We start from the raw sequence: 24,076 nt of genomic DNA on the forward strand, positions 1-24,076 counted from the left end.
CTATGAAAGAAGAACCGTGCTTGCTTTGTATTGCTGGTGACAACTGACCTCATCAGATGTATTTTCCTTTCATTTTTTGCTGCTTTTATTGTTCCTGCAGACACTTCTTTTTTTTCACAAACAGCTGTGCACCATCATTCCCTTACATTGCATTGACTAACGCATTGCCTGTGTACAAATCTATGTTTTTTTTATTTTTTACAAGTGTGTGTTTTATGTTATGGGTTCATGGCACCCCTGCAGCCACGAGAGAGGCGACTACATTTGGCACAATTTTTTAAATGTATATTTGTGAACTTGAAAAATAACGCGCGTAATAGCTAACGGTACAAAACGACGTCAGATTCGGCGGAATGTAAAAGATAAATGATGGATTGCTGGATTGAACCACTACGCTGAATTGTAATAGTTAATCAAATTCCAGGCGGGCGAATTGTAAATTGTTCCGCCCCTGGTGGATAGTGCTGTACACGCAAGGTTGCGGTGCCCTTGCACCACCGCCGAGATATTGTGGTGCAGGATCCTGGAACCTATGGTATCGCCTGCAGGTGGAGGAGATCCGGGACCTGGTGCGGGAAAAACTGCAGCTGGTCAAGGACGGGAAGGTGGACAGTTTGGACGACAAGGAGAGAAATGAGCTCAAGAAACGAAAGCTGCTGACTGAAGTGTGAGTGTTGCTCAGATGGTTTTATTTTGTATAACAAAATAACTATAGGGTATGCATTGCCCAATCATTATAATTTCAGGCTTCAAGGTGTATGCAGTAATTATTTATATCGAAAATAATGGTTAGTTTTACATCGCGTCGTTTGTGCATATTGATTCTCACAATCACTGAGAAACCAGTTTAACACGTAGTCTTTCGCGACCAATATCCTTAATAGAGGGTTTTTTTGGGTTTGATCGCGTAAATATATAAATGTGTCGTTAAAACCCGCCACTATCCGACACAGCCAACTGGTAAGGGTTGTCACGTAAACAGAACGTGGCCAATTCGCCACTGAGGAACCGCGGACAAAATGGAAGGCAGCTAGGTGATGAGCCAATGCCACCAACGATTACCAATCTCTGTGATTCTCTATATATAAAGATGTTTTCAGACAATTAATGAGTACATGTGAGAGGAAACGAGAGCACCTGTATATAAAACCCAAGTGTGCGTGGGGTAACACTGCCCCACACAAACGGGAGAGAAGATGATATTTTAGTACAAGCCTCTTGAGTCTCAAGACTTTTGTTCAAGAGGGTCCTGCATTGGGATTATTGACCAATTCTGTGCTTGCTTGAGATTAACATTCATGAACAATGGCATCTGGACAGCTCCCAGGCCAGTGGGTTTGGGAGTTGATTTGCTTCACTAAAATAGTCGCATGTAATTATCCACTCATTGCATGCCACTGCAATCATTTGCAAGTAAATTAATACAATTATTGAAATGTTTTCGTCGGTGGTCCTGTTTCATTGCACTGCACTTATCAGATTTGTTGTGTCCATAAACTGTAATGCAAGTAACATGCAGTAGATGGCAGTGGCAGCATTATCTTGTTTGGGTGCAGTTTTTAATGAGGCTGGACAGTTTTAATTGTTTAACACGAGAGGGCACCGTCCGACTTCCCACTTTCGATCTTCTATGGAAACCTTAACGCAGACACCTGACGCACAAGTGGAAAATCAGAGACTCTCTTTCCTGCGTGCGACCGTGGCTACGAACCACAAACCATGGACCATATAACTCCACACTGCCCAATATATAAACTTGAAGGTGGTGGGTGTACCTGCAGTTCACCAACTCTCGGACAAAGCGCTTACAAATGAATCGCTCATCGTTGCTCTTCATAGGCCATGTTAGAGAAGAGAAGCAGACACTAGAGGGTGCCCGTGGCCGATCGTACATTGACAATGCGGATAATGGCAGTTTGCACTTCACATTTGAGCGGTGAGTGGATGAAACTCTTGTGCGCCGTTGTACGATTGCGCCAGCGTGATCGCTGCACGGTGCGTCCCGTGTGCCGCAGGGTGGTCAAAACCTACTGGGTGAGCAAGGGCCCCGCGTTCAGCACCTCGATCATCAAGCAGGAGACCGACCTCACCCCCGAGATGATCGCCAGGTGAGCCCCAGAGCATTAGCCGTGGCTCCACGGTGCGACACGCACCCTATGTTTTGCGCGCTGCCTTTCTCATACGAGTCTTAGTTCCAAAGAATTTCCTTTATTTTAGTATGAGCAATGCATCCATTTGGCTGTCAAAAACCGACTGGGAGGGAATTGTTTGTAACGTATGAGATATTGCAAATACCATTCCATGTACGAAAAAGCATTTTCCATGTAACATTCCTTACCCACGTCTCGCAAGATTTCGGCTCGGCATTGGTCTAACTACAAAGCACCCCCCCACAATCTAGCAATCCAGCCACCGCCGCTGGAGCCTACACACCCACAACAGAGAGGCTGAAACGACAGCGGCTGAAACGCAGTGTGGGACCACGCCATTAGACAACCACTTACAGAACAGAGCAGTGGGTGGGTGGGCGGGCATCCCAGTAAGGGCAGGAAAACCAAACAAGGAAACGCACAGAGATAACAAAGAAAAACAACACATGCTGACGTTATGCACGAGGAAGTGGGGCTTTTTGGGGAAGACTGCTTTTGCGGCAAAGATTAGCGTGGAAACCCTTACACCCATCGTCAAGTTTGTGTTGATGAAGCTGTTTCTCGTGGGCTTTACCCCTGCTGATGGCCCAGACAGAGTCATTGTCGCACTTTGTTCAGACTTGATTACTCTGTTGTTTACATAACGTGGCCTTGCATATTATCCCCCACCTCTGGCGATTCTATTCTCTGATATTTATAATCTATATAGAATTCAGATTCGATTAATTCCTGCAATTCACAGCAGCGGTTCTATTCCAGAATTAATTCCTTTTGTCTCGCTTTGTTTACCGTTTCGTTTGTATCGTTACTCCTCTTCCTCTGTCTTTGGGATACTTTGGTCCGCTGCATTTTTCCGAATTGTGACTGCATACAATTTGCATGAGTTAAACAACATCGATACTTGTGCACGAATATTTTATGCGTCCTTTCGGGAGCTTCGTAAGTCATGCCCAAATAATGGGTCCTATTTTGCTGGGGAAAGTGTTCAGTTAAACAGGGCTGGTGGGGTATAATTTTCCCTCCATCTTTGCTTGTTTGCGTTTCATTTTCTGCACGAAACCTCTCATTAGTGGCGTGAGGCTGCGCCCACCTGACGCCTGGGGCATGTGAACCCCTCCACACGCCACCTCTCGCGTCTCTCTGAAGCGTACGCTTCATGCCACGTTTCACCAGTCGTATGCCAGGTTACAAATAATTAATGTGTACACCCTTTGGAAAAGTAAAGGGAAACCACAGTGCAATTTTGGCCATGCAACTCAGACAATGGAGCAGGTAATAAACCACTGTAATCTGCGCGCCTTCAACAGAGACGGGAATAGCTACTGAACACGAGCGCTCTCCTGAAGCCCTCTCCTCGCGGCCAGCATTTAACTCCTGAACATATTGCCATACCCAAGAACAGGAGTGCACCATTTTTTAAGTGTGTGGAGGGTTTTGTTTTTTTTGTTAACTTACGAAGTTTTAAGGCCAGTGTTTTGAGTGTAAACTGTTCTCCAGGAAAAAAAGTGACAATGAGGAATGTTGCACTTGAGATGAATGGAGCCAAATGTGTTGATTTCACCGTCGATGGTAAATCCCCACGGAAACTGCCGCCGCTGCCGCTGCTACAGAATGATCGCCCCGGACATTGGCCTGCAGCCAATCGCAGCAGCCAAAGCTATTTCGGCGATTCAGTGAAGCAGAATGCGGCGGTAGGTGTGTGTGTGTGTGTGGGGGAGGGGGGGTCGCGGGATTGTGCGCTCCCGAGTGGGAAGCCACCGTCGTTGCTGCGGCGCCGCGGTCGAATTACGGGAGAAGTGATCTCGCCTGGTGGGCGCGCGTTCGCATCCCCGTCGCGGCGTGGCCAGAGCGAGCGGACTGGCGGCTCGCACCCTGCCCAGAGGGGGGCTTTGTGTTTTACACGTGGGGGGGGGGACGTCGGGGGGGGGGGGGAGACCCGATGGCCGCGTTGGACCGTGAGCGGTGTCGTGTTTCTCCCGTCGCTCCCAAGAGGCTCGAGGATTCGGAGGCTTGGAGGATGGCCAAAGTCTAGGGCAATTTTATATACCTGAGCCACTGTCGGCAGGAATATACAGCGCGCTGAATTACTGCGCTTCTGGTTTCACGGCGCAACGGGAGGCATGCCATTAAATAAGACAAATCGCTGCTCCCAATAATTTTCATGAGGCCCCGATAAGTTGGTATAGATTTTGTGAAATTTCTTAAACCATCAGAATGTTTCCACCATTACAATGTGGATGAATATTTTGGCCAGTGCACAAGTTTCCGCGGCATGACACCCCATAATTAAAATGCGTACATTTTTTTACGTTCAGTTCAAGCTCTGTAGGCTATATCTGATATTCCTCATAGTAGCATTTTTTTTAAACACGTTTGCAAGCAGATTAAATCATTTCTCCTGCCATGCTTAGAAATCTCTGGGTCATGCAGAGAAAAATACAGCCCTTGGGATTATGGTTGGCATTAGATGTGTAATGCATGAATTCATTGCTTTATATTGATTCTCAAGCTCTCAACATATGCATTGCTTCGCGTGGGCAAGAATCTTTAAAAAATTGCATTCTCGGTGTTATGTGGGTTTACGCGATCCATGCAGTCGATAAGAGTGGCCACGACATTGACCACATTGTTAAATATTTTTTGTTTAAAGATTTTTTTATTTGATTAAGTGACGACTCTTCGTTGAATCTGCATGCAGGGTGAATCGTCACACGCATAGTAAATATTGTGCCTGAAAGGTGTCTGAATACGCAGTTGGAGTGCTGGGCAGTGATCATCTGCTACTTCCCCTTTAACGCCTGCAGTGGCTCGTGGCGCGACCTCAAGTTTAAGCCTTACAACTTTGACGCGATGGGCATCATGCCGGACAGCGGGCACTTGCACCCGCTCCTCAAGGTGCGCACCCAGTTCCGGCAGATCTTCCTGGAGATGGGGTGAGTGTCCCGAGTGGAGCGACGTTCTGATGCGCACACGCACGGACACACCGCGAATAACAAAGCTTCTACCGCAATCTCTGACAGAGCAGTGTGGGCCCTTCTAGTTGGAGAATGATCCATGAAAGCGGATATTGTAGAGTTACCTCGGAGAACCTAAAAAGAGACCTACAGTCCACACCCTTGTATTAAGCTTTTTCCTGCACAATTACCTTTGACACCCGAGCATACGCGACGTTCCCACCTCAAGTTTATTTCCGGGGTGAAATATTTTTACGAATAAAATCAGGTGCTGTGAGCACGGGCAAGGGGTTTGCCTGATTGTTCATCTGTTTCTTCCGCAGCTTTACGGAAATGCCCACAAATAATTTCATCGAGAGCTCCTTCTGGAATTTCGATGCGCTGTTTCAGCCCCAGCAGCACCCGGCGAGAGACCAACACGACACATTTTTCATCGCAGGTGAGCTCGGGCTGGTGTGCGTGTGCGCGCATGTGAAATGGGGTTCCTAAAATGGCAATTCGTGCGTGTCGTACGTGATTGGTTCACGTGGCTCCAGCAGCCAGTAGAGGCGCTACATTGACAACGACGTTAAAACAGTAGTAATAATAATGAAAATAAAAGTTTGCATTGTCATTCGTTCTGCTCCAACTTTCTCAGGGTTTAGGAAACAATGCCATGGCTTCCTTTTCACCCTAAGTTTTTTGTTCAATGGTGTGTGTGTGTGTCTGGGAAATTAAATGTTTTTTTAATCAAACTTATGTAGGACACTTGGAGGCCTAATAGGGAGGGAAAGGGCACCATCATGAAGCAGAAATGAATGAAAAAATATTTGAAGAGTTGAATCGCGAAGGGGCTTTGCGAATCGTTGCACGTAGTCGAGCCCACGCCGATGGCATTCCAACGGCAAACGCTCACACTCGCCGTTTCTCCATCGGCAGTGCAATCCTAGCCACGGTGGCTAAATCTGCAAACGTACCCCGGGGTTCAACACTTCACCTGTACTTGTGTTTGAAGTCCAGCCCATTGGAGTCTAGAATAGGCGTATGTAATGGCCACTACTGTGGTCCTTTGGGGTCCTAGTGATCTGAAGCCACACTTGTCTGGTTTAAAACTCCTGCAGCTGTGAAAAATGATTAACGAGTCGACGCTTTGTACGTTCGCTGCCGCATTTAGGGTTTTTATGTTGCGGTCGGAGCGGCGCTTGTAAACAGTGGCCAGAAACATCATATTGGCTCTCCGATGTGCTTTCGGGTTGTTGAGAAACTAATCGGTTCCTAAAGGCGGACATCACCCCGTCGGAGAGCCGCACAGCGCAACCGCGAAAAAACCCACGCGGCAGAAACATCTACGATAGTTTGGTAAAAAGCAACGCTGCCAAAGCAACCCCCCGCCCGCCCCCTGTTGCCAACATTTTCTTCTACTGTCACGAGCAGTGCCGCCCCGTGTCCCTCTCGGTTTGTGCTGTGTCAGAGCCCGCCAACGCGACGCGCTTTCCCGAGGACTACCTGGAGCGTGTGAAGCAGATCCACTCTGTTGGGGGCTACGGCTCTCAGGGGTAAGGTTTGGTCCGGCCGGCCGTCTCTGGGCCTGCTCGCGACGCGCCCACCCCTCTTCCGTGCGGACCTTTTTCATTTGTTTCTGTTGTTTTTGTCTGGCGCGGAGACTTCAGCTGCCGTCGCCCATTTATTAATTTGGTTTGCCGAGTGATTTGACATCCTTTTGTGCTTTCAACTCTGGCGCTTGAACGCCCGGCCGGAGATGTGTTGGCACGATTTCGTTTTTGCAGCTTAATTGAGGATGCGGAGGCAGCGGGTGGGGGCGGGGTGCACTGTGGAAGAGATTGTTCAGAGGGGCAGAGTGCGATGTTCCAAGCCCTTCTGCACGCACCCTTCGCTGTGAAAATAAAGGACTTTTTTTTTTCTCCCCGCCCCCATAGCATACCTGTCCATTGCTTTGCTGTGCGGCACTTTGTGTGCGTTTCCCAGCCCGTGTCCCATAAGGCTGCATGCCTTGTGTTTCATACGTACAAATGCAAGTAAAAAAAACAAATTTTGCAGAAGCTTTTATTATGTCTGCCCTGATCGTGTTACACCGGTCCATGCGTGCGCATTTAGACAAGGTGTGCAACGATTGCCCCCTTTGCAATTCACGAAATTGTCACGATTGAGGGTCGCGATTCAAGGACTGGCTTATCTTTTTTTTAACAGTGGTCAAACGTAGTGGCCTCCAGTGGCTGGTGGATTACATCTAAAAACCCATTACATACAACGTACATCAATAGAAAAACATCGATTTATACTATTCGATGCATGTATCGTGAGCTTAAAGAATCAAAGTTAATCGTTGATTCAATGGATCATTACACCCCAGGTGTATTTTTTACTGAGTGTGTAAACCATACCTTTTGGGTTGGGAGCATTTACCGCGCGAGGTGGATTCGCAATGCATTAGCTGTGTGGCCCCGGCTTTCGTGGCATTATGTCACTGGTCACATTAAAAATATTTTTTGGCACGGTATGGGATCATTTCAGTTCCCCCTCGGTGAGTAACGTGTCTTGGCAGGCCTCTACCTGTGCAGGAACATTGCAGTGACTGATGTGTGTAATTACGCCATTTTCACTTTTATCTTAAAGGCACTGGGTCGGGGCAACACGGGGGATAATGAGTGACCACGTCAGCCCAAATATGTATGCTGGCAGATCGTGTAACGAGAGGCTACCTGCGGTCATGTAGACGTTTACTCTGTAGATGCATTTGTTCGAAGGAAACCTTTCCAGCCCCCCCCCCCAGCCCCCCCCCCCATCTACCCCCAGACCCCTTTATAGCACAGATCACATTTTATTTGTCACTGGTAAATGCACCTGGCCTCACTGCAGTCCGACTACTGGGTTTGATCCGATACCCCGGGGCAGGTGGCAGTTAATGTTTAACCGGAGCAAAAGCGTGACCCCCCCACCCCGACAATGCACACGGTAGCCAAACGTAAAGGGGGGGGGGGGGTAGCCAGATGGAAGGGGCGAGGGGGTAATCAAAGCATGCGGGAGGACGTTGAATATTCAACTGATGTCACCCAAAACTGATGTCACCCACGAGTGATTATCCACAAACAACATTTCCTGCTGGATGATATTGGACTGAAAAGCCAATACCTTGCTGGACTAATACGTATTTTTTTATGTGTATGTGGAGACACGGCGATCATTTTAACCTAAAGGGGGTTTGTACACACACAAGGTGATTTTTAGACAGCAGAAGGTACTATTGTGATCGTGAACTCCCAGCATGCCTTGCATTGCACATGATATCACCATTCTGTGGTATAATCCACACAGCCCTGTTTTACTTAGAAGTAGGTTTTTCGTAGTCAACAAAATGAGTCATATTTTCGTGGGGTTTAGCCAAGTAGTCATTTTATTTAAAAAAGCTTGTCATAAATCCTCCACCACCCAACAAGATTTACCTTTACAAAGATCGTATTTAAACACGGACAATTTATCGATCAAGTTCTGACCGATAAAGCTGCCCCTGCTCCTCACTGATGGCTGAAGAATGTTCACGACTGATTTTAACATCAACCTCAGGGGACGTTTCACTCCGGCTGCTTTGAGTTTCTTCAGGCGGTGAGCTGGGAAACTGAATTTTAGACCTCCAGTCCATTGTGGCCAAAGCAGGCCAATGGGAGAACTATATCGGTTTCATCCTCATTAGGAATTATGAGGAAAGTATAGCCATCGTTGCCTCCTGCTCCCTTGTGCCTCGGGGGCTTTATGTGTACACATCTTCCCTCATCACGTTTCTGTCCGGCGAGTTTCTCATCACTCGCGGACAGTTTTGGAATTGCTTGTATGAATCGCCCAGTTTGTGTTGTCTCGCTGTGCGTGTGCTGAGACTGTTCTACTCGTGATCAGACATGTCCGTTACGCGTTTGTTTTGATTTTTGAAATGCACGTTGAAATTGTTTGGCACTCCGGCTAGAGCTGGGGGAGGAGGGGTGGGGTGGGGGGGGGGCATGATTTAACTTTGGCAGAAAAAAATTGTGTTGCGTGAAGATTTTCAAAAGGCGCTGTCGCACAGCTCGGGCAGACTGCAGCATCTGGCGCTCAACTATCTGTGCAGGTTGGCAGTTTTCACAGGTGCAGCCATTATTAATTTTGACGTCCATTCATCCGTCCGTGCGAGATATTTCCATATTCTTTCGGCCGCCCCTCACTCGCAAAGCAGCAACGAGGTCGGCCGCCCCCTCTTCGCTACCTCTCGGTGTTGACTTTCAGCAATTGGAGCAGGAATTCCCATTCATCACTCCCCCGTCGGTTATGGCATTATTAATCGCGCCGCTTCACGGGTTATAAATTCTCAAGTTTAGCGGTGCGTGCGTGTGTGTACACCTGCGATTTCCACGAGCGGTTAAAACCTTGGTCTCTTGCCATCCCCCCCCCCACTGTATGCGAGAACCGCTGAGTTTCCGTTGAGAAGTAAGGAGACACAAGCTTGATGTATTCGAGACAACATGGTCTTGTGTTTGTTCAAGTAAGTTGAGCAACTTTGGAGGTCTCCAAATAGAATTGTTTTCTCTAACGGCCACTCATCACATCGTCTGCGTTGTGTACTTGTTGCTTCAGCGATAGCGTCATTTTTGCAACTGTCTGTGATTGACTGGATTCTGTCACTTGCAGCGTATTTTGACTTTAAAATCATTCACCGAGTCATAATCTGTTTTCATTCGACAGATTATAAATAGCATACATATTTTGGAAGGACGTAAAAAATATATGTAATCCGTTACATTGATTTTCCAAATAAATTTTTTATTGTAATCTCGGTTGCTGGAATATGGAAAGCTCGTATGCGCAGTATAATCTAGGGGTATTAAAATCAGTGATGTGTGAAGTTGCTTTGCAGCGCTGCTGTAGAGGTCTTAAGTACTGTACATTACATTGTGAAAAGCTGCGTGTCCTCCACTTTTCCATTCATCAATCAATTAAGTAACCACTCCATCAGCCATCGAGTGGGATGGAGGGTTTCCAGGTGCTATGGAGCCTAACCTCATCCGGGAATAGATTTAATATATCAATAATAAGAATAATTGCAGACCTTATTCAATCAACTGTTGAATGAAGGACTCCCACGCCGTATCAATAATAATTTATTTGTAAAGCGCCTTCCACTGTCTCAAGGCGCCTTGTAAGAATAAGTACAGGCCAAGCGAGGAGAAGTGAAGTTGAATAAACTGACTTCAGACGATGTGGTTTTAAGACAACACTTTAAAGTATCCACATAATCAGATATACGAATTTCCAACGTTAGGGAATACCACAACCGTGGCACAGACACAGCAAACAATGGGAGTCGCTTGACCATACTTCACCACGCTGGTAATTGGGGATTGGTTAAGGGGGGGGGGGCAGTGGTGAGCGGCTCACAACTGGGACTGTCTTGCGATTTGGTTTGGCATTGGCTTTAAGTGATAATAACGATGACGATCACACTCCGAATGAAGACACCGTATCGTAGAATTCATTGACGGTGGGAAATCTGTGGTTGAGCCGGTTGAAGGGGGGGAGGAGGAGGCAGGGGTCGAAGTTCTTAGCTTTGCCCAAGAAAACATTCTTCGGGAATTCCGGTGCATGTCTCCTCCCTGCTCCACGCCGAGGGCTTTAGAAGCATCGCGGCCTTGACCTTTGGCTTGAAGATTAACGCGGGGAAAGATTACACCGGCCTGGACAGTGTCCGCCACTGGCCCGGCCGTCAGTGGAAGCCTTGCTAACTTGTCTAGCAGGCACACAGGCGTGCCGAAGCACGTGTCTGTTGCTTGCTGCCGATTAATCGTCAGCCACTGTTTGATTCAGCTGTCCGCTCTGCTTTGTTGCTCAGGGCAGAGCATGCTGTGATGTCACCCTACACAGACAACCTTTGATGTCACAGGGCGGCTGTGATGTCGGTGCACAGAGAAAGCTGTGATGTCACTGTGACTTGTGTAAATATGTATGATTTGCATGTTAAATCATAACTGCAGCAGCTGATTCTGACATGCTCCATTTGATACGCGTATTGTGTGCGTAACCATCAATTTTAAACGATTGATTATTACATGCCAAGGAAATTTGCTGCAATGAGAATTGTTGATGAACTACGTCAAGTACAGTTCTCTGAATCGCCCCAAATGCACCTGATCTTGTCAAATCGTGGAACCTCAGCAGGTTTTGAGCCTGGTTAGTGACTCGACATAGAGACTACCTGCGAGTATCTGATGTTTTCGGTTATGGGCAGTGAGGTGGCCAGGAGATGTGCTGTGCAGCAGCGATACTTGTAGGTTCATCTGTGCAAAACATTGAGCGTTATTCCCTTGTAAAAGGTGGTTTTCTCCTGCTTCTGTGGTTTCCTTCCACATGGAGCCAAACGCCCAATAATGGCTTCTGACAAACATCACAATGCAGCAGTACCCTCTTGAAAAAGCACCTTAAGAATTGGCAAGATTGGCGTTGTTATAATTATCAGGCATGCTGCATCGGTGAGCACACTGAACGTTGCAATCCAGAGGTGGCCAGTTTAATCTCCCGGAGTGGCAGATGAAGCAATGGGGCAGGTTCCTTAAATCCATACAACCTCTGTCCAACTGGCAGCAGTAGTAATCGGTATGCCACAATCAATCGGCAGGCTGTGTGTGGTGGGTAAAGTGTGGCTCCTGCGACCTCTTCCAAAGACGCCTGACCAGCGTGAAAGAGTAGGCAAAAATCCCTTCTAGTGGGAGGACCTTCCGCCAGTGTTAGCAAGAAATTGCAGGCCTCGGCACCTTTATTATAACTAATTAAACGTTGCCAAAACGAGTATATAACCTGTGACGGCGTTGCCATGGCAGTGAGACACCTCCGCCGATGTCAACCGCACAAGCCGCGGTGCTTGCGGTAACACGATCCTCCTCGCGCTGCACGGTGGGCGCGCGGGGGGGGGGGCATCACGCAGGAAGCCAGCGCTCATAATCGTCACGCTCTGACAGGCATATCGCGGCTCTAATTTCACACGGGGGGCGGGTGAGCGGGGGGGGGGGGGGCGCGTTAACGAGGGCGTCGCGGTGGCTGCGCGCCGAGTTTGCTCACCTGCTCGATGCCAGCCGGACGGCAGCTGGGGACCGCACCGCCGAGGTCAAACAATGAGTTAGCTCGCGTGGATCGCGGGCACGCGCAACCTCGCCTGTGCACACACCCGGTGGGGGCCTGCGATTGGCTTCCCGCTAGGTTCTCCACGACGTGCCGTACGACGCCGCAACGCGTCGTACGACACGAGGGGCCGCGGGGAAGGTCTCCACTGCGTTGTCGGGTCGTACCGAGTGTTGTTTGGCACTTTGGTCAGACGTTTTCACTCGGCGTGCCTGGGAGCTTCTTCAGTTCCGTTCGCGAAGAAGCTCCCCAACACGTGGAACCTGAATTGTTCCTGAAGAAGCTCCTGGTGCGTGGGCCAAAACGTCGGATGTAATGCCGAATAATACGCGGTGCAACCTGGCAACTGCATCTGAGAGCTGAACAGCCCAGCCACGAAAATTGTCACGCCGTGTGAATAATGACATTGTGGCAGCCCTCGTGCCCGGGAGGCCCAGCTTAGGCCGTGCCGCCGGTTTGCTCTCCTCGTGGTGGCGCTTTGGATTTCCACAGCTCTGGTGTATAACATAACCTTTGTTTTATGTATTTTATTTATCCTTGGTTAATTTCATTTTGCAAGCGGTTATTTGACGTGGTTTTTTTACCTCGCATATTTGGCTGGTGCTTATGAAAGTAAACCTTGAGAAATTTAAACAAATACAATAGCACATTACAATATATATTTCGACAGTTTTGCTATAGAAAAAAAGTTATTATTTTGGCAACTTTTGCCAAACGTTAGATGACTGTCAGCGCGTGTGATGTATACGCGTGTGCTTGCGTGTGTCTGGGGAGCACCTTTCTCGGAACAAGTGCCGTGGTGATGTCACCGTCACAATGGCCACTGTTTTATCTGGGGAGCAGTATTTCAACGGTCATTGCACTGCGTTAGTGGCGACCTGAAATAAATTACCAGCCGCAACATTGGGGAGTCAAAGTTGGCCAAGTATGGTGCTGGTAACACCACCCCCTCGTGTGCCATGGCAGCCTTTAAAGGCTGTACGGGTAGTCCTTTTCTATGTGTGTGTACACTAGACACTTGCCTGATAGTGCATTCCATTTCTCTGAGGTCTGGCGCAGAAAGTAAAAAGTAGCCCCAGTGCTTAAAATTTTTTCGGGTCACCGTGGCCGATTACCCAGGCCCTCCCCGTGTATGTGTGGCATGAAGCTCGCTTCGTTTCTTTGTATCTCAGTCTCCTCCCACGCGACGCGCTATGGGACCGCGTCCCCTCTCCACTAGGGTTGGTAATTAGGTACAGTGCGCTAACTTGGCTGTTCATTCGCTCGTACGTTCACCCGCTTTCTCACAGCTGGGATTCAGATGAACTTCACTGGGCGGTGATGAAGGGAGCCTTTTCGTGAAATGTCAACGTGACGGTTCGCTTAGCGGCCTTCACCGGCCCGCATTGATTGTACCCGTCACTGAAAATGTCACCGCCACTTGAATGGCAAATAATACCCGCGTGCCGGGTGGCATTATGCCAGAACCTCGGAAAGGCTGTTAAACGCAACTGAAGTATATAAAACGAATACATAAATAAACCATTCGCGTCTCCACAATAATTGTTTTAATATATATTTTTTAAAGCCCAAAGGTTGATTGGCCTACAGGATTTAAGATATCCAGCAGCATTTGTTCGGAAGGCCAATCGGCCAATGGGCTTTAAAAAAAATGTTACCGTGCAGAGGTTAACGGCGGTACACTTATTTTATTAACCATTACACCCAAGAGCAGCACCGAATACCTATTGTACCAAAGTACAAAAGTGGGCCCGGGCAAGGCACGTCGCTGATAGGAATTGTGGCAGCGTTTGAGATGAACAACAGAATTGGTAGCCAAAGGTTGAAAACACGCCCAAGGGGATACCCTCTGCGGAGATGGCGCCGCGATGAAATTGGCTCGAATGCAGGTGCTTCACGGATCGTTGCATGACTTGTACTGTCGCACAGCACTCGGCCAACCGTGCTCATCGGAGGTGCGGGGAAGAACAACAAAGTGGAATAAACGCAAAAAGCAGTTCTAAAGAAATGAGACTTGAGAGTGGCATTCATCCAGCAGTGGATTGATCGTGGCTGATGATAATGACGTGTTTCTCTGCAGCAAAGCACACTGCAAGTCCCCCTGTTGTGCTCTGGTGTCCTGTGATGACTACATCTGATGCGCTGGGAGCTGCCGCTCATTTCAGCGCTGTCGTACGCATGCAGTATGCGTACAGTATGAAAGCAGTGCACCCAGTTCTAAATCCATGAACTGGTTTTCCGACTTCTGTCTTTGCAAACATTTATACTCCTAACAATTAAATTTTAAAATATATATCTATAAATGTCTTCTGAATAGTGAACACAAGTGTCGTCGTGATGGGGCGTAAAAAAAACACAATACAAATTGTTGCATTTAAAAAAAAATGATCCGGCCAATCTGAACAAAATGATTGAGAGTTGTGTTGCCATTGTTGCATTTGAGAGCCAATCCCTGATCCTTTCCCCTCCCTCGGCCACCAACAAACCTCCGGGCACAACCCGACGGCCGCCTCTGTGAAACGCACGCAATTGTAAAGTCAAATTATTTGCAGACGTCTCAGCTGTTGCGCTGAACTTACGACGACCATTGTGTACGCGATTATCTGCTAACCTTGCCGTCCCTGTTTGCGCTCTACGCTCACGAACGCCGCTATTGTGCTGCCCATGATAGATTAGCTGTGTGTGTCACGCGGACAAACATCCACATGCATACCTGGAGGGCCTTTTGCAAGCACTTAGCTCGTTTGCGCGGGCCACGTACGCCCACACACACGGTGGCGATCGGCAAACAGCGAATGTGAGGCCGACTCTGATACGGGAGATGTACTGCAGGTCGAGAGGTCAAGGACACATCTGTGGCTTGTGAGCGAGCAGCGGCAAGGGAGTTCACGCGGTGTCATGAGCGGGGAGGGAATGGCGCGATTGCCGGGCTTTAGATGCGCGAACGTTACGTCTGACGGGGACGTGACGCGGTGGCGAATTGAAATAGTCTCATCAAGGTGTCTCCCTGCACCGAGCAAGACTCGCGACGTGCTAACCTGTGCAGTTGTAAACTTACACGCGTACGCCGGCCGGCCACGCGACCATGCATCGATTGCTCATGATGTCCGCACATTTTGTGCTGCCGTTACATTTGGGCAAAAAGAACTGCGCAAAAAGAGATTGGGGAAAAAAATATGTGAAGCAATACCAACGATCGGGTAAAAACAGGGTGAAAATAAAATCGATTCTGGAATTCAATTACGAGCCTCGCTCCACACCAATTTTATCACCTTCCCCTCAATACTTTATTGCCGCATTCTTCCAAGGTTGCTTTGCCCCCCACCCCGTCCTTCCATGGAATTCCCAGCAATCGTCCGCATGCGTTTGTTTCGAATAGAAAGTCAAAAGTCAAAGTGATTTCCTGCTCAAATGGGCATTGCGGGTGCTCGCTTCCTGTTTACAGCCCGGAGGATACCTTTCACATTGCAGAAGTTAATTTTCCCGCCGCATTGTTAAGCATGCTGCAAGAATTCCGACATTCGCGAGCGTGAGCAGGAGGGGGGCGCTCGGGGTGTTGTCGAACCGGAAGGTGACAAGCGCGTGACCTGCGTGTTTAAACGGCGCTGCTGCTGCTGTCTCCCCCAGGTACAAGTACGAGTGGAAGCGAGAGGAGGCTCAGAAGAACATCATGCGCACCCACACGACGGCCGTGAGCGCGCGCATGCTCTACCAGCTCGCGCAGCAGGTGAGGGCCGCGCCGCCACCACCCCCGTACGCGTTTTAAAACGACATTCAGAGGTGCGGGAGAGATCACTTAAAAAGTCTTGGGATTCTGTGCCGTGCTGATGAGCGACACAGTTGAGAGAGGAGGGAGTGAATTCCAGACGATCGGAGCGAAGACGGAGAAGCGACGTTCAACTTGCGCGGTTTGAGAGACGGGGCTTCGCAAAGAGGTGGCCTCTTGAGGCCGATCGGAGGTTGGGAGGGACGCAAACGATAGCACCCCACGATGGATGCTGGATTGGGTTGGCTTCGGGTGCATTATACGTTTCGTGAGAGCCTGAGTAAAATCATTGTGAACAAAGTGTCCTGCTCAAACCCACCCTCCTGAAGGGTCAACACGACGTCTCCGTGAATTTGTTCAAAGAACATCTCGATTGCAGCAAACCGTTTCCCCACCAAGTGGCGGCGGTCTGTGCAGCAGCTACGGCACCTGCTGAAGACGATGGAGTTCGCAAGCAGAGCATGAGGGGGTGGCCAGAATCATAATCTTTATTTATCCTGCAGAAATCCGATGAGCCATGAAGCTCTTTTTTCCCCCCACAGATTTGCAGTAGGGGGGGGCGGCGGGTCAGAACGTGACAAAATATATATACTAAAACTAAACTTTCTATTTTGCCAGGTAAACCCCACTGAGCTATTCGTTATTTTTCAGAAGCGACGTGGCCACAAATGGTAGTTTAACGAAGTGGCTTATGTTGAAATTGACAGCAGCCAAATGATCTAAACGCAGGTTTATAAACGTGGAGGGGAAAAACCAGAGGACCCGGAGAGAAAAAAATCCACGCGACCACGGGGAGAGAGACGCGCAAACACCAAATATACAGCAGGCGTCAGGGTCGCGATCGAACCCACGACCTTCTACATAGCAGGCGAGGCGGTTAACATCTCGTAGCCACCGTGGTGCCGGCGCCGTAAGACGAGCGACCACCCGCTGGCTGTCGCGAGTGAACGGTTTCCCCTTTCACGCGCAGCGTGGTTTGTACGACCCGACCGGACGCTTTTGTGATTTGTCCTCGTCCTGCAGGCGAGCGCCCATCGGCAACGGAGCGCGCGGCAGTTGCGCGTGTGTTCGGCGCCGCGCGGGAAGTCGGGGGGGGGCAGCAGGTTTGACTTTTGGAAGCATTCAAAGTCGACACTGCCATGTGGGGTCGATGGCGAGCGCCCACACCGAGGAGTCTGCACGGGGGTTGGTGAACACTCGGTGCTGGTGAACACTCGGGGCTGTCGAGGCCTTGTGGTGCTGGGAGGGGCGGTCGCTGGTCGCGGGTCACGGTGCCGTGTTGACTCTTGCCGACCGGTGTGTACCTGCCTCGTCGCTCATTCATCATCGCTTCCTGCGCTGCTGCACGGGGCGGCGCGTGTCTGAGTGACCGCCACTCTTTGTTGGGGGGGGGTAGTGCTAGCGCTCTTTTCCCGCCATTGTGAACCCACCGCGCTTGCTTGCGGGTGGATTTTTTTTTATTTTTTTGTTCTCGCTCACGCTCCCGACTCGCATTCCGAGCGCCGCTGCCACCGCCGCGGTGAAACGGGATCAGGTGAGAAGCCGTTTTGGAACACAATGCCACCGAGGTTTTTGTTTCAGGAACTCTTTGTGCCAAACTGCGAAAAACAAGCGGCGATGGATTGCCCCGCGAGCCCGTTCGCCGTTTGTGCAACGGGAGCACCGCGCGCGATGTGCCGCAAGCGGAATAACAACGCGCGCCGCTCGCACCGCACACATCGCTCCTGCTGGTCTTCCCGCTTTCCCTGTCCGTGGTGCACCTGGGATACGCCGGAGTGGGGTGTGGGGCGACGTGGCTGGGGCCCGGTGGCACAGGAGGGCGATGGTGTCGTGGCGAGGTGGTCGTTGAGGTGGGTTGAGTTCAGATTCAGAACTTTATTTATCCTGGAGGAATTCGACGAGCTAAGTCAAGTGGGGGGAGGTGGGGGTGTAATTGCAGAGGGTACCGTTCCTGCCTTCATAGGTGCTCGCTAACAGCACTTGCCCCAACAGCCTGGTAAAGACGATGCGGGGTAATCTTTGTCCTTCCAGGCAATTAGGGGTAGGGTTAGGGAAGGGTCAGCGACTGAGTGGTAAAGATAGGGGCAGGCAGGTTGGGGATAGCATTATGGGGAGGGATGGGGTTAGCGGGGTGACTGGGTGGTAGGCAACCGGGCGTGGGGAGGGTCGGTGACCGGGAGGTGGGGGTGCCGGTGCTGTATAGCCAAGCGCCGTGGGAACGCGTCCTCGACAGCCGTGGCTGCGCTGCCCGCTGGAGGTTTTCCGCAGTCCCGCTCCTGCGCCGGGGGAGTCGCCCTCGAACGACGCGGCCGTTCCGCACCGCTCGCTGACATCATTCCTCTTCAAAGGCAGTCACAATCCCACGGATGCCACGCCGCTGTAATCAGGAGCTAGCATTCAATTAGGATGACGTTTCTGTGCTCCCCTATCGGATTCATGATTGAGCGCAAATAATACACGAAGCGTTTTTTTTTTTTAGAAAATGTACTTAACGTGGCGGCGTGTTGTTGTTGTGGTGTGATAGACTGTGTGTTTAGAACAGCAATGGTTTTCGAGTGCTGCTAGTTTGCGTTGTGTTGGTCGTTTCTTTGTGCTCTTATTTGAAATAATATTTGCTATTTACCAGGTCGGGGTTTGCTTGTGCAGGTTTAACTTTGTCGCGTGGCTCACGTTTCTTCTCCGTTATTTCGTCTCGGCTTCGTCTTCCAGGATCCAGCTGCGGTCTCGAAACGTGACGATTCATCGAATCGTTCGGGATGGGGTGAATCGCTTCTCCATCGCCCTGTAGCCCCAGTCCCCCCACACAGCCCCCGCCGTGTGTGCTCGGCCTGGAATTGGCAGCGACGCTATTTCCGCATGATTGACTCTTTGTAATAAAATAACAGTGTAACTTTTGCTGAAAATCTTACATTTAAGTTTCGTCTGGGAGGGGAGGGTTTCCTCACATTAATTAAATCACGCAATCGCTGTTAAAATAATTACCGTGCGACAATTCCTGGATGTTTTTCAGTGGAAGAAACGGCGGTGCTGTTCGCCGTGATAAAGTAGCGCATTCAATTAGCTGTGCCGCTGGGCCCCCGCCAGGATGACAGCACTCGCAGATTCAGTTACCGTTGGTTCTCTCTATTTGCACGTCTACAATTGTGGCTGTGCCAGTCTCGTTGAAAACAACGCGGGTCCGAGACGGCACCACGCGGTTCGTCTTTGATTTGTCCCCCCCCCCCCCTTGCTAATCCGCAACGGCTCTCCACCGAAGCGCCCTCTCGTAATTTTACTCAACGCCGCCGCAGGTGACCCTTGCTGAAACTCACCTTCTCTACCTGCACCTCACTCCCCCCCCCCCCCTTCTCGCACGCACCTTGGCCAAAGCGGGGAGAGTCTCTCTGCCGATGCGGAGCGCTGCGGTGTGCGTGTGGCGCGCCCACCTGAAGTGCCGACTCGCCGCCGGTTTCCCCGTGCATGCGCTCGGTAGCTTCCATACTCTTTGCAGCTCAAAGCATAATATTTATTTTTCCCCTACCGCCGCCGGACGGTGACTGGATCACCAGGCTGCCACCACTCTCATGCGGGACAGGACTTGCTGGGCTGCCCCGAAGTTGATCTTTTCACGCAGGACCCCATTTGCAGTGCATCCCGTTCGCCGCCTTGACCCTGCGATGACTCCACTGTTTCCCCGAAGGCAACCCGCCCAGAAACGTGCAGCATCCCTTGACAGAGCGAGTCGCGCGGCCCCACTGAAAGTGTGTGTGACACGGCCCAGTTGGAGCTGCCTCGACCCAGTGAGCCTGCTGTGTGGAAATCCGGCCCGAGCCCACTTTGCCGGGGTTCGTAAGACTGGGGCCAGCCCTCTTTGTGAGCGTCCGTGGGAACGCGACGTGTGTGTCCCCCCGTGCTGTAATTGCAGCAGTGCCGCTCTTTGGTGCTCGACCCGATTAGTGCAGACCCGGGGGGGGGGGGGGGGGCGGGGGGGGGGCTGCAATCCCTTAATGCCCCCGCGCGCGGTACAGGAGCCCCGCTGGCTGGCGCGCACCTCCCCTTACCTACCTAAGTCTGCCCAAAGTGCCACTCGCTCGCTCCGCCGTCCCAGCTGTCGCGTCGAGACGCCGCCGGTCTCTCGCGTTTCGGCGGGGGTGGGGTTGGTCGCGAGCGCCGCCGTGTCTCACCAGGAAACGCGAAACGGTTTTTGTTTCCTTGTGTAGTAAAGCCTCGATTGAAAGCCGCGAAAGAAAACATTGGCCGAGTAAAAGTGAAGAGCAGTTTAAACAAGTTCGCTGACGTATTGTAGTTTTAATTGTGATTTATGCCGACGTGTTTCAGACCCACCTTTCCTTTGTGAGCGTGGTATTGTAAACGCAGGTAAATAGCTTGTTACAAACAAAGGTCTGGGTTGATTGAAACGCGAGTGCGGCTGAGCTGCCCAATGACGCACTCTGCCTGTAACGTGCCGTTTCGCGTAGATTGTTCATGAATCAGAGGGTGCTCGTTAAGCCTCTCCAGTCCAAGGGAATTCCAATATTCGGTGGGAAAAAATTTGCACCGAGAACAACATTTCTCTGTGTGTGTGTGTCCTCTCGCCGGGAATATACAATATGCTCGAGTTAAATTATCGCCGGGGTTGCCAGCCACTAGCATTCCTGGCAGTGTGTCTTATATTTGGCAGCTCGTGCCGGCCGGCCAAGCCAGCCACACAAGTAGCCGTGATTTACGGGGCACAACACCGGGCAGTGGGTGAACTCCGCAGCCAACTTTGGCCCCGGCATCGCCAAAAAGGGCCTTTCACAGAACGTGGCGAGACAAGTGCCACGTTTGTCTCGCGCTTAAACGGCGCTCTGGGGGAGCGTCTCGTGGTAAACGAGGTCGGCGGACAATCGTTGCGATTGTCGTTGGCAATGACCTGGCGTGAGCGCATGGAGGCGGAGGTTGCTTATGCGAGGGTGATGCTGGGATTGTGAAGTAGGTAAAGATACGATGTTTGTGAAGAAGAATAATCATGCGATTAATGTTATTAGCACACTTGCTTACCCATGACATCCTTAGCCTCAACAATACTAAGATGTGGGTGACCGACCGTAGGGAGCACAGGACAGTGCATTATTTTATTTTTATTGTTCCCAGGAAAGTCTCACAGAGTGTCAAGACTTTTTTCAGGCATGTTCTGCCAAGTTTTCTCAGTGGGGGGCGATGTTGCCGCTTGTGATCCCAATTGAGTAAATTTGCAGGTAGTTTTTCAACACCAGGGATGTTTGGTCGATACCGTTGCAAGAGTGTGCGGCTTTGCTTTAACCGTGGGAGGAAACCAGAGAACTCGAAGGAGACCCATGCAGAACAGGGGGAGAGAACCGACAAACTCCACACTCGCTCACTCTGCACAGCAAGAGGAGAAAATACAAACTCCACTCAGAATGGAATTGAACTCAGACTGATCTTGCTGTGAGACACAAGCATTACAACTGTGCGGCCCTCTAAATAATAACCATTATAAAATATCCAAGGTTTCTCAGCGACATTAACGCGATAATCGTGTAATGACGATACATCGATTCACTGATGAACATTGACCCTTCGGCTCACAATATTCACGTCGAATCGCTTGCCCAAATATTCGACGTTTTCTGAATTTCCGCGGTGGTTTCTAATGGCCTTGCGTGAATCGACGCCGCATTGAATCGCTCCTTATTTGACGATCGTGGGTGGTGGTCCGAGTTCACAGTTGCCGGCCTTTTGCTTTGTTGTACCCACGCGTCGCAGCTGTGGTGGTGCTGCTAGGTGACTCGGAGCTTGGCGGTGCTGTCACCCCCTCCCCTCACGTTGGGTTTATCTCTGCTGTCCTCTCGCGCGAAGCCGCACACGCTTTGATGGAAATGGCAAAACACCTCGATGTAGTTAGTAGCACCCTCCCGGGAAATGGCCTTCGTACTCGCCCAAGCGTTTCCTGGATAAATAATCGGTGTTAATCGGCGGTGACGTCATGGCAGAGCGGGAGCGCGTATCGTTTCTTATTGCAGAAGTTCGCGGTTCGAACCCGACAGGCCTCCTTGGTTAATGCTGCCATAAAATGCTCGGCACCCTCTGCTTCACGGCGGAGAATCGACATCCCGTAATTAAAAATGAGGAGGCCGTTGTGTGCCCAACCTTGTGGTCCGAACTTTGCCAGGTTGAAAAACCTAACTCAATTGGGATATCACGTAGCAACATTATCCCCTACTACGGTTTAACTCCTGCAGACCGCAGTATGTGAAACACAGCGCCTTCCTGCCGGCATAGCCTTGCACTGTCAGGAATGGGTAGTGCTAAACGAAAATGTGATACGTGATTATTAATTATTTATTATTCCATTGGGTACATGAAAGCAAAAAAGGTGGAAGCCGGCGGGGGGTGGGGGGGGTGAACACAGGTAATGCGATGCCACCCACGCGGAGCGAAAGCTCGTGCCTGCGCTTCGAGCCCCCAGCTGCATGAAAGGAAGTGCCTTGGCGTTGGAGTGCGACGACGGCTCCGCAGGGCCGCGCTTGACCTGCGCCCCCGGGTCGCCATGGCGCTACGAGGGCACTGCTGAGGTGCGCCACTTTGATGAACCCCGGCTGGAGTGTTTCACTGTGTGTGTATATATAATCTGTTTTTACCCCATTACGGCCAACACCAGTGACGGTTATCGCCCCTCGGTCGAGTCGGCCTCAATTGAGCACCTAGTGCAATGCGTAGCAGCATTTTGGCCTTAATAGATGCTCGCTAACAGCACTTGCTCCAACGGTCTATTAAGGCTAGACTGGGGGAGCTTTGTTGTGCACTTGGCCTGATGCAGTGCCGTGGTGAAATCGCCTGTGCTTTGTGTTCAAATGACCGTAGCGGTTGTTCTTGTGTATGCGCGTGTCCGTGTTGGGAGCAATTATCACCTTGTTCTATGAACAAGGTTCAATTCCTGGCAATGGTTAGCGTCGGTGGCGAGTGATATCAGAACCGGTGTAGGGCCTCCCGTATGTCAAATAAGTGCCTGGTACAGTGTGTAAACATCTGCATTGGCGAGACAAAGCTGGCTGGCGTTGCTAACACCCCCACCCCCTTTGCGTGCCATGCTGGCCATAATAGGTGCTCGCTAACAGCACGTGTCCCAACAGTCTATAAGGCGAAAAGGTCAGTCTTTATCTTACATATGTCCCCCCGTGTGTCAGTGGGAGTGTATGTGAGCTCTGTGTGTGTGTGTGTATACTTTGCTAGGTTAATCCTTAACCTTGTAGTCTTTAGCCCTCACCAAACCCCAGCTAAATCCCAATGAATTGAGGGTCCAAGGCTGTGGAGGCTTTTGCCGTCGCGTGTTGCGTGCCTGACACCGCAGATTTTTCAGGGGCAGGTATTTTTCCCCAGTCTTCTAATTTTTTTCCTCCAATTATACAGTGAGAGGAAAAAAGTATTTGATCCCCTGCTGATTTTGTACGTTTGCCCACTGACATAGAAATGATCAGTCTATCATTTTAATGGTAGGTTTATTTGAACAGTGAGAGACAGAATAACAACAACAAAATCCAGAAAAACGCATGTCAAAAATTTTATAGATTGATTTGCATTTTAATGAGGGAAATAAGTATTTGGCCCCTCTGAAAAACATGACTTAGTACTTGGTGGCAAAACCCTTGTTGGCAATCAGAGGTCAGACGTTTCTTGTAGTTGGCCACCAGGTTTGCACACATCTCAGGAGGGATTTTGTCCCACTCCTCTTTGCAGATCTTCTCCAAGTCATTAAGGTTTCGAGGCTGACGTTTGGCAACTCGAACCTTCAGCTCCCTCCACAGATTTTCTATGGGATTAAGGTCTGGAGACTGGCTAGGCCACTCCAGGACCTTAATGTGCTTCTTCTTGAGCCACTCCTTTGTTGCCTTGGCCGTGTGTTTTGGGTCATTGTCATGCTGGAATACCCATCCACGACCCATTTTCAATGCCCTGGCTGAGGAAGGAGGTTCTCACCCAAGATTTGACGGCACATGGCCCTGTCCATCGTCCCTTTGATGCGGTGAAGTTGTCCTGTACCCTTAGCAGAAAAACACCCCCAAAGCATAATGTTTCCACCTCCATGTTTG

The 24,076-nt window shown here is 50.2% G+C and overlaps 1 protein-coding gene across 1 annotated transcript in view; it reads left to right on the top strand.

Annotated features, from left to right (window-relative positions):
- The window catches only part of FARSA (phenylalanyl-tRNA synthetase subunit alpha), a 54,297-nt gene that overhangs the window by 4,388 nt on the left and 25,833 nt on the right, over nt 1–24,076 (top strand). Inside the window, exons 4-9 of the mRNA XM_032966006.2 lie at nt 549–667; nt 2,016–2,108; nt 4,955–5,083; nt 5,428–5,543; nt 6,555–6,639; nt 15,866–15,965. Coding sequence (XP_032821897.2) covers nt 549–667; nt 2,016–2,108; nt 4,955–5,083; nt 5,428–5,543; nt 6,555–6,639; nt 15,866–15,965 — 642 coding nt within the window. The remainder of the gene's footprint in view (nt 1–548; nt 668–2,015; nt 2,109–4,954; nt 5,084–5,427; nt 5,544–6,554; nt 6,640–15,865; nt 15,966–24,076) is intronic.

This window comes from Petromyzon marinus, chromosome 35 (assembly GCF_048934315.1).
Source record: "Petromyzon marinus isolate PM22_M1 ecotype Great Lakes invasive population chromosome 35, UKy_Petmar_22M1.pri1.0, whole genome shotgun sequence".
Taxonomy (NCBI): Eukaryota; Metazoa; Chordata; class Hyperoartia; order Petromyzontiformes; family Petromyzontidae; genus Petromyzon; species Petromyzon marinus.